Raw genomic sequence first — 16,535 nt, 5'->3', positions numbered from 1 at the left:
ACTTTAAAAAAGAAATTTAAATTACTCCGTTCTTTAGAAAGGAGTACACAGTGTTTATCTTCAATCGCTGGGCAATGAAAGTTGTCATCCTATAAGGTGTCTTCAAATAGCTCATGAAAAATATTTCTTACGAAAAAAGTATTCATGGATTTCAAAAACTTTGCTCCAAAATAAACTCATTTTTTATTTCCATTTTTCCAAAAAAAATTTCGAAGCACCCTCGTATGTTAGAAATTTCATACATCACTGCAATAGTAGGTTTCAAAAATTCAGAAACGTGTTCTGAGCTACCTCATCAGCATCCATGGCTGTCAGCTGCATAATCTTAGAGCCATCGCCAATGTTTTCCTCCACAGTGAGATCCAGCATATCCGTTGGAAATACTGGTGGGTTGTCATTGATATCCTGAAGTGTTATTTCTACCTACAGGGAGAGAAAGCAATAGCACATGAATAAATGCCCACACATCTGCAAGATACCAATTAAAATGCATAGAAAGAATTCAGGCAACTAGGCCTATCCAAATGAATCAGAGCCTTTGCATATGAAATCCAAACAGGAAATACCCCTAGGGAGGGTGGTGAGACATCTTTACAGGAAAACATAAAGTCAAAGTAAAATTTGACTTGTTGAAAGTAACTGATTTTAAACAGTTGCCATGGGGATTGCCTTAAGGAAAAAAAAAAGTTCACTGATCACCTGTCATTTTAATGCCCAGATTGCTGCCCAGTGAAGAACTGCCAAGACTTGGGGCCATCTATCATTCAGCCATTAAATGGCCACTGACACTCAGATGAGATGGTTTAAAATGTCTTCCTGAAATGTTTACATACTGGCAAGTAATGTGTGGGGGGAAATAAAAAAGTTCCTGTGCTGTTTTAAGAGACACTCAGAATTTTCCTCTTTAAAGTCAACCCTCAATCTTTGGAGGAAGAAAAATACACACATCTCCTTCTATTTCCACTCCTATCAGCGCTCCTGGTTTGCGATTAAACTAAATGATCATTCCTTTTGGATGTCATGTTTATACAGGCTGCAAATATTAACAGCTTTGTTTGCAAGATCTTAGCCAGAGTGATTTGTTTGTTTTCCTACCTAAGAAAAAATATTTAAAAGAAAGGATTTGTGAAGTGTAAATAATAACTTCAAACCATGTGTTTTCTCTTTTGAGCTAGGTGTTAAAAGCTGAAACTCTGATAAGAAAAGGGAAGCCAGCTACTAATAAAACCAATGCTTCCCAATTGGATCACAAAATTAAGTTATGGAGAAAAACTCACTCATCCATTGAACTAGGATACAACCTGGACATTTTTCTCATGGGATTAAGTTCATCTTTTATATTATGCTATAAACTCTATCAGATCCAAGAGTGATGAGGATGAGGACAGTGAAGATTGAAAAAAGAAAATGCTGGTTTCTCCTTTTCCGGGGAGAGGGAGAGTGGGGAAAGAGGGAAGAAAAATAGGTAGTATTGTCATTATTCTCTGACAAGAAACGAGTGAAAAACATGTAGGAGAGTAGACAGGTAAGTAGACAAGCAATTGATAAAGAGAAAACCCAGAAAATAGTATACAATCAATTACTAAATATTAATAACTATTACAGTTCTAGTGACACTTTTGAGTAGGAGTGTTTTTTATCCAGTGAATGACCTACAGTGGTCTAGGGAATGGTTACAACAGTCAAGCTCAACAGTTTGAAATCTGCCTCTACTGATTTGGCTAGCAACCTCCATGTCCTGCACTCCCTCTTTGAAGACACCATCCACAATAGCTACAACGGTGGCCTGTAAGAAGCATGTTCAACTTCTTACAGGGTTTTAGAATTAGAGAGAGAGAATGGAGTTTGGATTCCTGGTCTGCCACTTCTTAGCTGGATGAACTTGGGCATTTAATGTCTCTTAGCTTCGGTTCATCTTAAAAATCAGGATAAAAATACGTGTCTCAGACTATTTTTTGAGGATTTGTGTTTAATGACATAGGTAACGTGTTCAGTGCAATTCCTGGCACAGAGAAAAGTGTCCTGTAAAAAGTCCAGATCTTGGTTTTCAAGCTGTCATGACAGACCTCCAAGTTCTTTAGAGCTGAAGAGAGGCTTTGAGAAAAAGGATTTAATAATACTTATTTAATAATAAATCAGAAGCCCAGGTCCCATAGTGCACAGTCCATGAACACAATCAGGTGGATAATACAGAATGTGTACCAAGCTTTCATACAAGAGGAGCTTTCCAATCCATACATGCATACATACATATTTGTATTTCACAAGGCTGCCAGAGCCAGGTGGTGACCCAGAGGTAATTCAACTGGACCACGTGGAGGGTCCTGGGTTCACAACCTGGAACCTCCTTCTACATGCTCAGCAGGTGTGCGATCCAGGCTAGCCAAGACTAGGGGTGGATTGCCACATGAAGATGCTGGTGTGGGGGTCTGTCTCTCTCTCTCTCACACACACACATAACAAAGAAGCATAAAACAAACTAAAAAGATGAAGGCTGCTGACTTGAGAATAAATGATTGAGAAATCTTATCTGATGGCTAAGAATAGAGTCATTAATGTTCTTTAGACCTTAGTAAATGTTTCTATGTTATATATGTGAAAATTTTTATATATGGATAGATTGTCTTAAAACACAGGAAAAAGTAAATGAATAATATATATCGCATATGCATGCCTCATAATTTAACTCTGTTTTTTAGCTTTAATAGAAGTCTTTAAAACTTCTTAATTATCTTTCATATGTAATTTTATGACTTGGTCTATTTGGAAACCAATATGTCAATCATGTGTGTGTGTGTGTGTGTGTGTGTGATTTTATAAATGTATTTGTGGGAGAATGTGCATTTTTTTATATAAGTCTATGTGAGTGCATGTGTGTAAATGTACAGCATGTGAGTGTATCCATGCAGGGAAGAACATTAAAATAAAGTAAGGAGAATCCAGACTAGTACCAGTTAAATATGACAATAAAGGTATGTCAGGATTGGACCAGATGATGGTGCAACAGCAGTAAAATTTAACACCCTGTGAGGTAATCTTAAATAGGGGGTTTCCTAGTTCAAGTCCAGAGGTCTCCCTTAGAAATGATCCATGCTGGGACCACCAGTTAGTGTAATGGCTATGTCACTGAATTCCCATGTAGTCAACTGTGGTTCGACTCCCGGACCCGTTAGCTTAGACTCATGCCAGGTGTGTGTGCATGCATGCCCAAGATCCCGAGGAGAATGGAGAAGAAGGGATTGCAGCATAGCCATCCCCCCTGGGGGCATGATTTATCACTTGCTGTCTCTCTTTCTTTCTAGAGAGTGCATGTGCTCTATAGCAAAAACCTCTCAAAAAAAAAAAAAAAGAAAGAAAAGAAATGATCCATGCTGGTTGAGGTCTGGGGGTGGATAGTATAGTGCTGGCTGGCTCTACCTCTCTGTCGCTGTCTCTCTCTGTCTATTGCTCATGGAACAAACAAAAGAAACCTTTAAAAGGGCAAACATCTGGAAATGGTACCACACACTAAAAGTTCACTGGGCCTACCAAAAATATTTCTCACTACAAACGGTAAATGTATGAGTTAAGAATACCCCTTCTATATATTAATGGTTATATCAAAATAATTAGCACATGAGCCAGACGTTGTTTTGAATTATAAATATATGTACAAACCTGCACATACACACATACATACATATTGGGTCATCGGAATAGTCGTGACATATTTTTCTTTGTTTTTCTATATGAAATGTATCATGACTTCTGATGATTCAAAACATGTAAAATCTTCCCAAGAGCGCTATAAGGTAAGACCTTTTATCTTCCTATTTGAGGAAGAGTTCATGAACGTCTAGAGGTAAGTAACTACTCAGTGTCACAGAGCTAGTCAGCCATAGTTTTCTTTACGACTATGTAAACCTGTCTCTTTCATGTGTGTGCGTATGTTCAATAAACACAATGAATTATATTTTGAAATGTGTCACAGTTACATAATTCCATTGATGTGCACATTATTCCTGTCTAGAATCAAAACCAGACTAGGTGACCACTAGGGACAGCTCTAGAAGTCTTAGATCTTGTATGCTCTATGAGATTTTGGCCAACTCTAATCATTTCAGGAATGGGAAAGTGTTTCTTTTATTATAGGGAATTAATTTAGCTAAATATTATTGAACTCAAAAGTTTCTGAGTGAATCTATGATCAACAGTTGTAAACACAGATCCAGAACCTCTCATCATTGTAGTCTGACAAGTGCCAAGTTTGATAAGTCAGGCTATCGTTTTTCCCCAAATTGGTATCATCATTCTAATCAAAAAGTTAATAACTTCATATTCCATTTCTTGAATATCTGGGTGTTTTCTTTTCATGCTCTACTCCTTCCCCTCTATAATTCCTCAGATGTTCCTGAAAAGCTTTCAGCAAGGCTTCTCTAAATGTTGCCCATAGCCTGGGTCTATATTATCTAGGAGAGGAAATTTGAACTCATTAACAAAAGAAAATGTGATCCTGCAATCCTTTATTTGTCCTTAATTCCTGGTGCCATATTTCTACCTACTGAAAATTGCAAGATCATAGACTCAGTTGCTATGGTTGTGGTCACTGATTCCAACATTTAATCACTCAACATTTTATAATCTATTAGGCAAAAGGCATGTGTTAGTCACTAAAAATACAAAAGAAAGTAAGACAAGTCAACATTTATTGCAGGGAATAGGTGGACTATGTTAATAGAAGCAAGAACATTTACAGTAATCCCTGGGAAAATACATTACTGACATCTTTTTTTCCCACCTTTTTTTTTTCTTTTGCAGAGGGGTATGTCCTTGACAGAGAGAGAGAAACAGAGAGTCAAAAAGAGGGAGTGGAAGAAAGCACTGCTCAGTGGGCATGATCAGGTCACAGTCCATTCTCTTCCATTGTTCCAGCCTGTGGGGATTTGTACATGTGCATAGCATGTTTTTCAAGCCACTGAAGCCATGATTTGAACTGTGTGGTCAGCCATGTAGCATTTGGCTCCCTCAACCACCAGGCCATGAAGCCAGCCCCATTATTGGCATATGTCTGTCTCTCACAGGAAAGACACAGGAAAGATAATCATTCAAACTGTTTTATGTGTTGCCATTGGCAATTCCCATTTCTCCAGATGATTCCAGATCCTAACACTAGCTTTTTTTTTTTTTTTTTGAGAAGTTTTTGCCACAGGGCAAGTGCACTGGCCAGAAAGACAGAAAGAGAGACAGAGAAATAGAAAGCGAGAAATCACCCCCAGGGTGGGGGGGGGGATGGCCACGTTGCAATCCCCTCTCTTCCATTCTCCTCTCAGGATCTTGGGCACACACACACACGCGCCCAGCGTGACTTTAAGCCACCCAGTCCAGGTCTCGAACCGTGGTCGACTACATGGGACTGCAGCGACATAGCCATTACACTAACTGCTGGTCCCCTAACACCTGTTTTGTTCACTGTCTTGACTCTGACATCAATATTTTGTATGCTCTCTTTGGACTAAGATATGGTATGATTTGTTTTGCAATATCGTATAAAGCGTAGACATCATTAGAAGTTTAGAGAAGATTTTTGAACATAATTATTAAGATGTATTTTTTAGAAAGACCCCTTTCTGTAAAAATTGGATCACTTCAAAAATATAGAAAAGGGTCATAGTGGTTTATTTTAAAATTCCGAGAACTTAATATAATCTACTGGAGAGCTGGCCCTGCAGTGCAATGGTTAAATGCTAAAATGACCTGCTATTGATAATGTCTATGGTAATAATTTTGACTGGACTAATACATAGTGTATTCATTATGGGAAAACTCACTTCAGGTACTTTAATAATATACAGTGATTAAATGTAATAATAATAATAATGATAATAAATAAATAAATAAATAAGTGCTAAGTGGAAGGAGCCAGATCCCATATGACCAACCACAGTTTTAATACTGACCCTCATGGCTTGACAAATATGCCAGGCATGTGTGTGAGTGCCCAGGATCCTGAAGGAAGAATGAGGAAAGAAGGATACTGGGTGTTCGGGTCCTAGTAGGGGACACTTTCTTTCTCTTTGACACACACATGCCCTCTGGCGTGCAAACATAAACTATTTGTAAGAAATAGAAAGTATATGTTGTAAAACACATCCAATCTTTAAAACACAAACTAAGTACAACATCTGCATGGGTAAGCTTTTAGTGTTTGCATTGTCCCTCTAGTGTTTTACATTCCTCATCATGTTACAATTACACCTTTTTTCACACTGGAAAATAATCGTATTTGAATGTTCATTTTGAAAACACACACACACACACACACACACACACACGTTTTGAACTCATCTACTCATCTTCTCCTGATGAGTGGCTGTGTTTTAAAGAAAAACTTCCAGCCGGTCCCATATTCGAAGTCCAGGAGGCGTTTTCATGGTATCAATTCTGGAAGTTTGTGAAAACTGACCTTTAATAATGAAAGAAATACTACTCTGTTAAGATAAGGAACTTGCATATTTTATGCGTGCCTATCAAATGTTGACCCATGTGCTTAGATATTTGGCCCTTAAGCACATATGTGGTTTCACCTGCTACAATTACAAGAAGGGAAGTTGGTGGCATGGTGGTTGCCTTAAAGATAAGAAATAGGTCAGCTGTAGCTAATGGTTACACCACAAATACTATTCACTTCTATCACCCTTGTTACCATTCAGGGACATTTAGAATAATGACTTTCTTGGCTGAGGTACCTAATTCCCTGGTAATGAAACTCTGGTGGATGGAATTGTTAGAGACCCAAAAACATGACTGAGATGAATCAAGTTAATCTCCACTCAGATCATAACTGGTCTGTCTTTTGGTAGTTTTATAAAGATAAAAGGTAAATGAAAAATATGGCATTAAATATTATTACTAAAACTTCTTTAGATGAAGAAGTATTCAGCTTGCTGAGAATTCAAATGATTATTTGAAAACAAACAAAATTACTGTGGTAGTAGATGCTATGATGAAATACGATGTTTTCCCTTTTACATTTTTTTCTTTTGTATGCAGTATACTTTTGTTCGTTTATACCTCATCAAGAACAATATAGCTTGGGGTATTATTTTTTTCAGTGAACAGAGTAGCCCAGAAGTACATGATCAATGAGCACTCATTATATGAGAATGAGCAGGTGTTGGCCTAAACGTAGTGATGTGGCTGAGCACAACATTCTGCGACACTGGAAGCCACATGGAAGGTGGGGACTCAACTCCCAGGCTGACCTCTATATACCATGCACAAGTGTCTGTGATCATGGCTGCTGGCTGGAAAGGGTGGGGGAAGAGCTTCATGTGAGACTCTCTTGAGAGTGTTCTGAAATGTATAAACTAAAAAAGAAAAAGCAATTGTTGGGGCCACTAGGTGCTGCAGTGGTTGAGGCACTGGACTACCACCTGGCTGACCACAGTTCTAGCCCTGAACCTGGTGGCTTGAAAAAATCATGTCGGGCATGCGTGCATGTGTGCCCAAAGTCCAGGAGAAGAATGGAGAAAGGACTGCAGCATGGACATCCCCACTGGAAGGTGATGTCTCATATTCCCTCTCACTGTCTCTCTGCCCCTCTCTAGCAAGCAAATGCACCCCAAGGCAAAAACCTAAAACAAAAAATGTATAAAAAAGTAATTATTAAACTATTGGGTCAGTGGGAAAGTCATGAAGTATTTCTCTATGCAAAAATGCATCATGACTTTCCTAATATTGCAGCCTGTAGATGTAACTATACAACATGGTATTTTGCTGATTTAAACTGCTATTATTTACACCAGGTACATTTGTAAGTGCCCTAAATCCCATGGGCTAGAGGAAGGGGATGGTGGTGTAACCGGATCCTGTGGAAAGTGCTCATTTCTCTCTCCGTCTCTACCATTCTCTCTCTCTCTCTCTGGTGCATATGGACATATTCTACCATGAATAAACATTTTAAAATAAAAATAAAATAAATAAATCAATATCATGAATATAACACATTGTATTCCAGTTTAAGATATTGCAAGGTTCATTATGAGCTCAATCTCCAGTTAATAAGCTGATAATTGCATAATGGTCACCACTTCAACCACAATTACAAACATATTTTCCAATTTGTAATCCCTCTGCAAGTTAAATAAAATGGTTCATAATGAATCAGGATGAAAAAAAAGTCTAAAATCTGTTTTTAATTCACAACCTTCCTGCAACTTCTATATTAATAAAATGGTTCTCCATAATAAGGATGACGAGCTATCTATATATTTTTTTCTTTTGGGAGATTGTAGGATTTAGAATACAAGTTCAGAAAGCTATTCATTTGCAAGTCAAATTATTAGTAGTTTTTTTAAGGAATCTTAAATATCATCAAGTCCATCTCCTTTAATTTATAGAGATTCGAAACCAAAGTATTGAAATGTCAAGTGATTTATCTATGAAAAACAATGTTAGGCCTTTAACTCTAGCCTGTTGAATTTTCCAGAGCCTTCCAGAGAGTGCCCAAGGGACCAGCAGTTAGCATAATGGCTATGTCTCTGGACTCCCATGTAGTCAACCGCCATTCGCGTCCCGGACCCGGCGGCTTAAACTCACGCCGGGCGTGTGTGCGTGCGTGCCCAAGATCCCAAGAGGAGAATGGAGGAGAAGGAATTGCAGCGTGGCCATCCCCCTTGGGGGGTGATTTCTTGCTTTCTATCTCTCTGTTTCTGTCTGTCTGGCGAGCGCACGCGCCCTCTAGCAAACCCCCCCCCCCAAAAAAAGGGCCAAAGACCACATACCCCTACTCCTGCAGAAAGATAATGGTCTTTCATATAAAAGGTGTGAAGTCATCAACAAAATTATTTTTGAGAAAATCAACATTTGATGGGTCACTCCATAAGTATTATTTCATCCACATACTTGATCACTTTAAAATACTTTCATATTTACATGAAGGGGTGATAATCAGTGACGGTTTGTCTCATCAATGCTACTTGCAGGTTTTTAATCATTCAGCAGAAAGGTCAAAGTTATAGATCATCAATAAAGAAACTGTAGTTAAACCAACTCTTCATTGATATAACTGAAGATTATTGCTTTAAAAATGTACACAAGAAACTTTTTTCTCTTAAATGGTTCAACATTTAGGACCAGCAGATGGCATAATGGTTATGTTGCTGGACTCCCATGTAGTTGACCACAGTTCGAGCTCTGGACCTGGTGGCTTAAACTCACACCGGGTGCATTTGCATGCATGCCCAAAATCCCAAGAGGAGAATGGAGGAGAAGGGATTGAGGTGTGGCCATTCCTCTGGGGGGGGGGGGGATTTCTCGCTTTCTGTCTCTCTGTCTCTCTGTGTTTCTGGGAGCACACACACCCTATAGCAAAAATCCTCTCCCTCCAAAAAAAGAGGTTAACACTCATACATATTTATTCTCAGAAATGACTAAAATCTAAATACTTGATGGGATAGACGGAAAATACAAACTATAAAATGGTAAGACAAGATGAGTCAAACAGAAGTACCTGATTCTTTGTTTTGTTTAGTAGTACACTTACTTATTCCTTAATCAACTGACTTTTTATTTTTGTAAAAGTGACACTCTCAAATTATATTTCTCACATAATACTGTCACCTAGGCCACATAAGTTGTGACAAAGCCTTGCACCAAAACTAATGCTCAGTGTTGGTAAGTGTTGCCCTTAAATATATTAAGATAAGGTCATCAAGGTCTCATTTAAATATACCTTTAAAATGAACAATTTTACCAAAAAGGTTTTTATTTGAATAATAATATTCTGTAGCTCTAATTTCTTAAATAAATGTATGTACCTAGATTGATATTGCAAATCTCCTTATAGATTAGCAAAGATCATTTGCTACTAAAATACCATTTTCCTACTCAAATTAGTGACTTCTAGATTCAGAGATTTTGAGAATAAAAAGTTTATTCTTACAACCTAGTCATGCCTAGCATGTTTTCTTTAGGGATATTTTGTTTTTTAAAGACAGTCCTGGTTATTTATATTTTTTATAAATATCATGTTTGGCAAATATAATAGTAAGACAGCCATGTTAATGGTCTCTAAAGAGTGTATTAATTAATGTTGTATCTATCCCAACAACATCACAAGCAATTTAAACTTGTTGATTTCCTAGTTCTTGTATGCCCTTCATGCCATTACATATAATTTTCTGACATGAAATTATATTTTATGATAATTCAATGACTTCATACTCATAATAATGGCTTAAAATAGACTCTGAAATACATCTTGTATATGTTTTGTACAGATCTCCCATGTGGGAGATTGAAAAATAAGATTCTAAGCACTGTACCTTACTACTTCAGAAGCTGCTGCATTAAACATCATGAAAGGCATGACTAAACCTGAAAAACAACTGAGCTCAAATGTGTATTACCCTGAATAGGCCATTTTGATGTCACCCCAAGAACACCTTGCTAAATGATGCTTTCAGTGAAGAAATAGTCTAGTCTTACACTCGGGACAATTTTTATCACTACAGAGCAAAACGAGATGCTGGAAACCTACCACTTAACTTTCTGAATGAAGGCACAAGTGAGGTGTTGAAGTTGAAAACAAATGAACCAAACAGAAGCCAGCTCCAGAATCAGTACCACCATCATGCTGGAGCTGTCACTTCCTTTGGCCAACTCCAAAGGGAAACTCCACCTTTCCTGCCTCAGAGGAGTCTGGAGTGTGGAGTGAGTCTGTCCACAATGCAGTGAGCAGTTGGTGCTGGGGTCAGCTCAGTCACTGCATCAGGGTGGTGTGAGCAAAGGAACTCTCTGCAACTTGACCTTGAACACGCAACTCAAGAGACCAGCATTTATTAAGCAAAGACATCAGGAAGGAAATATCAGGACCATGCCTTCAAAGAAATAACTAGATTTAAATATATAGCAAAGTCCTCACAGGCGCTCTTCAAATGAAGCGAAGTACTACATGATGCTCTAATTCAATGGGATTGACACATTTTGTATGCTACATATGCTCTCATAGCAAAACTTTACTGGTACATTAGTGTCCAGGCCTATGTGTACAGAGATTACATAGCCAAAGACCTATTAAATTTCTGCAGATGTTTTGATATTTTGTATTAGGGTCTTTTTGTAGACTGACTAACCACGTCATTTCATGTGGTAGAACATATATGGGAGTCCTATTTAAATGTTCAAAGATAGAGTAAACTTTAGTCATTAGGTAAGAGAAAATCTAACACTGACTGGGACCGGTGGCTTATGGATTTAAGCTCTAAGTACTTCCATTTCTTAACAATAATGGAGAACTGAATTACCATGAAAGGACGGTGCCAAGGCCTGCATACTTTCTTTCATTGGGTTCTTCATGTCTTTTCCTATTTTGGGTGACCACTGGGAATTCTACTGCCATGAGTCTGGGTGAAATGTTTCACTACATCCAAAACACTTCATCATGTAACAGAGCCAAAAATCTATTATGGTTTGCAAGTGACTCATATTTTAGTTATGAGAAAGCCTTAACAAAGAACAGTTTACATTCACATGCCCTAAATGTCAAGAAGGTAACGTTTGGACTATGGAGGTATGCTAGGTCTGGTCTTACTCTACAAACAATGCTTTCAGGTATTTATTTATGTATAATGTATAACCTACCTCACTTGAAAAAGTCTGTGGTGGCTTTGAGAAGAGTATACTATCTCGTCTGAAGGTTTAACTGAAATTTTGCAACTGCAATCTTAAAGAAAGTAGAGAAAAATGTAGCTTTTGAGAAAAGACCTATTAGGGAAAACCAATAGGGCCACTACAACCTGTATAAATAAACTACAGTTTCTTCAGAGAACAAGTCTGGGGACCAATAGTTGCCATAATGGCTATGTTGCTAGACTCTCATGTAGTTGATGTGGTTCAAGTCCCAGACCCAGTGGCTTAAACTCACACCAGATGCATGTGCGTGCATGCCCAAGATCCCAAGAGGAGAATGGAGGAGAAGGGGTTGTGGTGTAGCCATCCCTGCTTGGGGGTGATTTCTCATTTTCTGTCTCTCTGTCTCTCTCTGTCCTTCTGCTGAGTGCACACACCCTATAGCAAAAACCTCTCCAAAAATAAAAATACAAGTCTGTTGTAGGCCCAGTCTTTATGGAAGTTTCAGGGACCATCATAAAGTAAATCTGTGAATTTAGGTATACTTTTGCTTTAGAACTAAAAGAAAAAAAAAGAATAATCATTGCATCTTACTAGAAATTGGTCACTTAAATGTTATTTTTATATATACTAAACACAATTGTACTATATTTTTTGTAGAAAACACCTTAGAAAAGATATGGTATAATGAAAATGTTTGATTTAATTTAATTTGGGAACCAGAATATTCCTCCTTTATGAGAGTTTAAATTAATGAGCATTGTGTCATTTCAAACTTTCTACCTTTAATTTCAATAAAGTTTCATAGATAGATACTTGTGTGTTTAATTCATACAAGAATGTACTGTTCTAATCCAAGTATTCTGGAATATTAGACAAAATAAAGAAAACATGTACATTTTATAAGAAATTCTTTTTAGTTTTATACTTAAAAGCAAAGTAAAATGAAACATCATGAATTTTGAAACAACATATTTCGTGACCAGCAGATGGTGTAATGGTTACGTTGCTGGACTCCCACATGATTGACCATAAGTTGAGTCCCCGACCTGGAGGCTTGAAACTCATGCCGAGCACGTGTGCATACATGCTCAAAATCCCGAGAGGAGAGTGGAGGAGAAAGGATTGTGGCATAGCCATCCCCTCTGGGTGATTTCTTACTTTCTGTTTCTCTGTCTCTGTCTCTCTGATGAGCACATGAGTTCTATAGCAAAAATCTCTCTAAAAAAACCTATTTTTCACATAAGCTACATGTATGTAATTGTGACCCATTATGTTTCTCAAACAAAAGCAATTACATTAATCTCTCACCACTTAAACTCTTCTAGCGGTTAACAACATATGTTCCTGGGATTTTAATGCATTTCTTACCATGAGAGGAGTATGTATGAGTAACAGGCAGGCTTGGAGAGCAGTCAGAAATGACAGAAATGGCTATAAGTGTGGGTAAGACATAGTTAACTTGACTCTTGAAACAAAATGCTTTCCATAACTCACTAAATGTGTGGTGACATAATAAAAAGCTAGTTTTGTTGTGTTTTCAATATTGTTCAAATTAGAACCAAATAAGGATTCCTTTTAAGGCAAAGGCAATCATGTGTAACCACTTCAACTTTTCCTGAAATCAATACTGCATAATTTTTGCATTTTAACAGATTCTTAAGGATGCCCAAAAGTAAATGCAGAATAAAAGATCAAGTTAAAATATGTGCGGTTGCACATGAAACTTACGGAAATTGTTATACTACTCTTCCAAACAAACACCCTGCAAAAGCGTTCTGCACCAAACTTTTCAAACCATGTTCATCTGAACGGGGTAGATATTTATCAAAGGAAAAGTTAGTATGAAACACCCAAAAATATTCTACGAATTGTCTTTTTTCTTTTTGGCCCAATAGATGCTGGGTATTATGAAGTAGAGAAGACTTCTATGAAGACTGCTGAAAAACAGAAAAGTCATTTTTTTTTTCATATTAAAGGTATAAGCTGTGGTAGATACAATAGCTCCAATTTTTCCTGCCTTCCTAGTAGCGTCTTTGCAGTCGCTCCCACTAAGGTCTCTCCCTACCTTCTGACTTTGGGGCTTGTCCATTATGCTTGCTTTGGACTATGGAATATTTATGAATATGCCATGTGTACTTGTTCTCTCAAACCTCTGACATGGGCACTAGAACATTGTATTCCTGCTCGCTTACAAGTTCTAAAAGGAATAACCAGATACTCAAGAGGGGAATCCAGTTGAGAGATTTGTAGCCTGGAGCAGAGACAATGAAACCTACTGCATCCAGACAGTAGTGACCCAGAGATGCATGAGAAAAATGTGTATTGTGGTATGCCTTTGAGAAATTGTGGCATTATTGTGGCAATAGCAATAGGTATATAAGATAAAACAATGGGTTGATTAGCTGAATATTTTAATTTTCCTGTTCTAAATGAAAATGACTGTTCTCTTTAAACTAACAGTCATAAAGAAGAGAAAAAAGTTAACATATACTGATCTGTAGTATGCTATGTATGCAAAGTAATTTTATTCTTCTTCTTTTTCTTTTTTTTTTTTTTGAGAAGTTTTTGTTACAGGGTGTGTGCGCTTGCCAGAAAGAGAGACAGAAAGCAAGAAATCACCCCCCAGGGGGGATGGCCATGCCACAATCCCTTCTCCTCCACTCTCCTCTTGAGATCTTGGGCACACATACACACACGTGCCCGACGTGAGTTTAAGCCACCAGGTCTGGGACGCGAACCATGGTTGACTACATGGGAGTCCAGTGACATAGCCATTATGCTAACTGCTGGTCCCCATCTTATTATTCTGAACCTAGAAAGAAATTTCCCTACCCTAAGGAACTTCCTGTTCTCATTTAACATATCTATATCTCTATCTGTTAGAAAGGGCAACTGAAAACAAGATACATCAACTTCCCTTTCACCTCCCACAATCTAAAAGTTACCCAAGCAGGACAAATCATAGGCTGGGCTGTCAATCAGATGGCTTTATCGTTTTTTAAAATTTGCTGTGGGGTGGGGTGGACAGCAGATGGTGTAGTGGTTATGTCACTGGAACTCCCACATGACCCACCATGGTTTGAGTCCCAGACTTGGTGGCTTGAAAATCACGCTGGACCCATGTGCGTGCATGCCCAAGATCCCTAGAGGTGAATGGAGAGAAGAGATTGCCCTGTGGCCATTCCCCCAGGAGGTGATTTCTCACTTTCCTTCTCACAGTCTCAATCTCTCTCTCTCTCTCTCTCTCTCTCTCCGAGTGCACACTACCTATGGCAAAACTTCTAGAAAAAATTTGCTGTAGAGTGCATGCTCTTGCTGGACAGAGAGAGAGAAAGTACCCTCCAGGAAGGAGGACTATACCATAATCTCTGCTCCTCCATTCTCCTCTCAGGATTTTGGGCACACGTGCACACACATCTGGAGTATTTTTCAAGCCCCCAGATCTGGGACGCGAATCATGCAGTCTTGCCATACGGGACCCAGTGCCTTAACCACCACTCCATTGGCTGGCCCCAGATGGTCTTTCGTAAGAGTAGAAAACAATGAAAAATGGAGATCACTACAATAGATGGTGCAAATACAATAGGTGGCAAGGCAGCCACCCCAAGAACATAGGTTCCATCTTCAGTGGTTTTCTAGTGCCAGAGTCCTCTAGTACGTGAAGCCAGGGGAAATGACTGCAACGTCAAAATAATCCCTCTGTCTTATTTCACCGGTGCACAACAATCCTCTCCTTTGAAGAAGTTTCAATTACTTCATACAAAAGGCATAGTTTTGACTTATAGCCATGCTGTTCTATTTTAGCTCTTCAATTATGCTTATATTTCTTGGTGTCTTTTAAACAACTACCTCTAACTTTAAAGTCCTAGTACAACTGTAATTAGCACTACGAATGTGGGCTCCCAGCCTTGCAAGCTTACGTTAGTCATTTAGAAATACTATTTCACTGCGAACACTAGCTTTTTGGCATTGGAATGTTTCTGTAATAGTTTAATTACAAGTTAATACAAAGTTGAAATCTACATCAAGTAAGGTACAACAAACCATGATTATCAAAAAGAATAACTCTATCATGCCTTCTATAATTAATTAGTTTCTTTCTTTCTGCATAATTAAGAAATGACAGCATTTTTTAAATACCTGGTAAATACACAAAAATTAAAATGTATTAGGGTAGAGGATTTACTTTCACAAGCACTTCAAATCTGCCAAAATTAATATAAAAGACAAAAGAAATGTTATAGCCCTCCTGTCTAGACTAATAGATGTCTCAGTCTGCTAATGTTAAGAAATTTTACAGGAAATCTATGCTTTTCTCAAGTGGGATATTTAGCTATGCGAAACCTTGTAGTTACTTTTTCTTTTTTTTAGCAAATCAGAGAGCAGTTTTAATAAAGGAATAAAGTATACTTTTGATGATATTTATTATTGTAAAACTAATATTAAGAGATAATTATGCATTGTCAACACATTTTTACTGACAAAAATTAATATTCTATTATTATATATAAAAATGCATTATACACATTTTCACATCAGATTTCCCTTAGACAGCTAAAAATACCTGTATGTATTCTATTATAAAGGTCCCTCTTTTTAAAAGTACTTCCTTATTAAAACCTCAACATAAACTCTTCATTGGTTCAAAAACGTCTTAACTTTTGCCCTTACTACATGTGTCAATCGTGTTCTCAATAGCTAAAGTTTACCTCTTTCAATTTACATCTTTTTAGTAGGTATTATCTTTACTCACCCCTAATTCTCTGAACATATACTCCATAAAAGCATGGAGTTTATAGTTAGAAATGCAGTTTTTTAAAATACAGCAATAGTGGGGTTTGCAGGTAACATGGTGGATAGGAGTGCTGGGCTCCCACATGGCAGACCACAATTCAATGGTTCAAGTCCCGGACCTAGTGGCT

General features: G+C 37.8%; 1 protein-coding gene across 1 annotated transcript in view; it reads right to left on the bottom strand.

Moving 5' to 3' along the window:
• The window catches only part of FAT4 (FAT atypical cadherin 4), a 177,520-nt gene that overhangs the window by 87,349 nt on the left and 73,636 nt on the right, over positions 1-16,535 (bottom strand). Inside the window, exon 3 of the mRNA XM_006153139.2 lies at positions 292-423. Within this exon, the coding sequence (XP_006153201.1) occupies positions 292-423 (132 nt within the window). The remainder of the gene's footprint in view (positions 1-291; positions 424-16,535) is intronic.

This window comes from Tupaia chinensis, unplaced genomic scaffold (assembly GCF_000334495.1).
Source record: "Tupaia chinensis unplaced genomic scaffold, TupChi_1.0 Scaffold000362_1, whole genome shotgun sequence".
Classification (NCBI taxonomy): Eukaryota; Metazoa; Chordata; class Mammalia; order Scandentia; family Tupaiidae; genus Tupaia; species Tupaia belangeri.
Note: the sequence above shows the minus strand (reverse complement) of the source record. Positions and strands in the feature narration are given on the sequence as shown.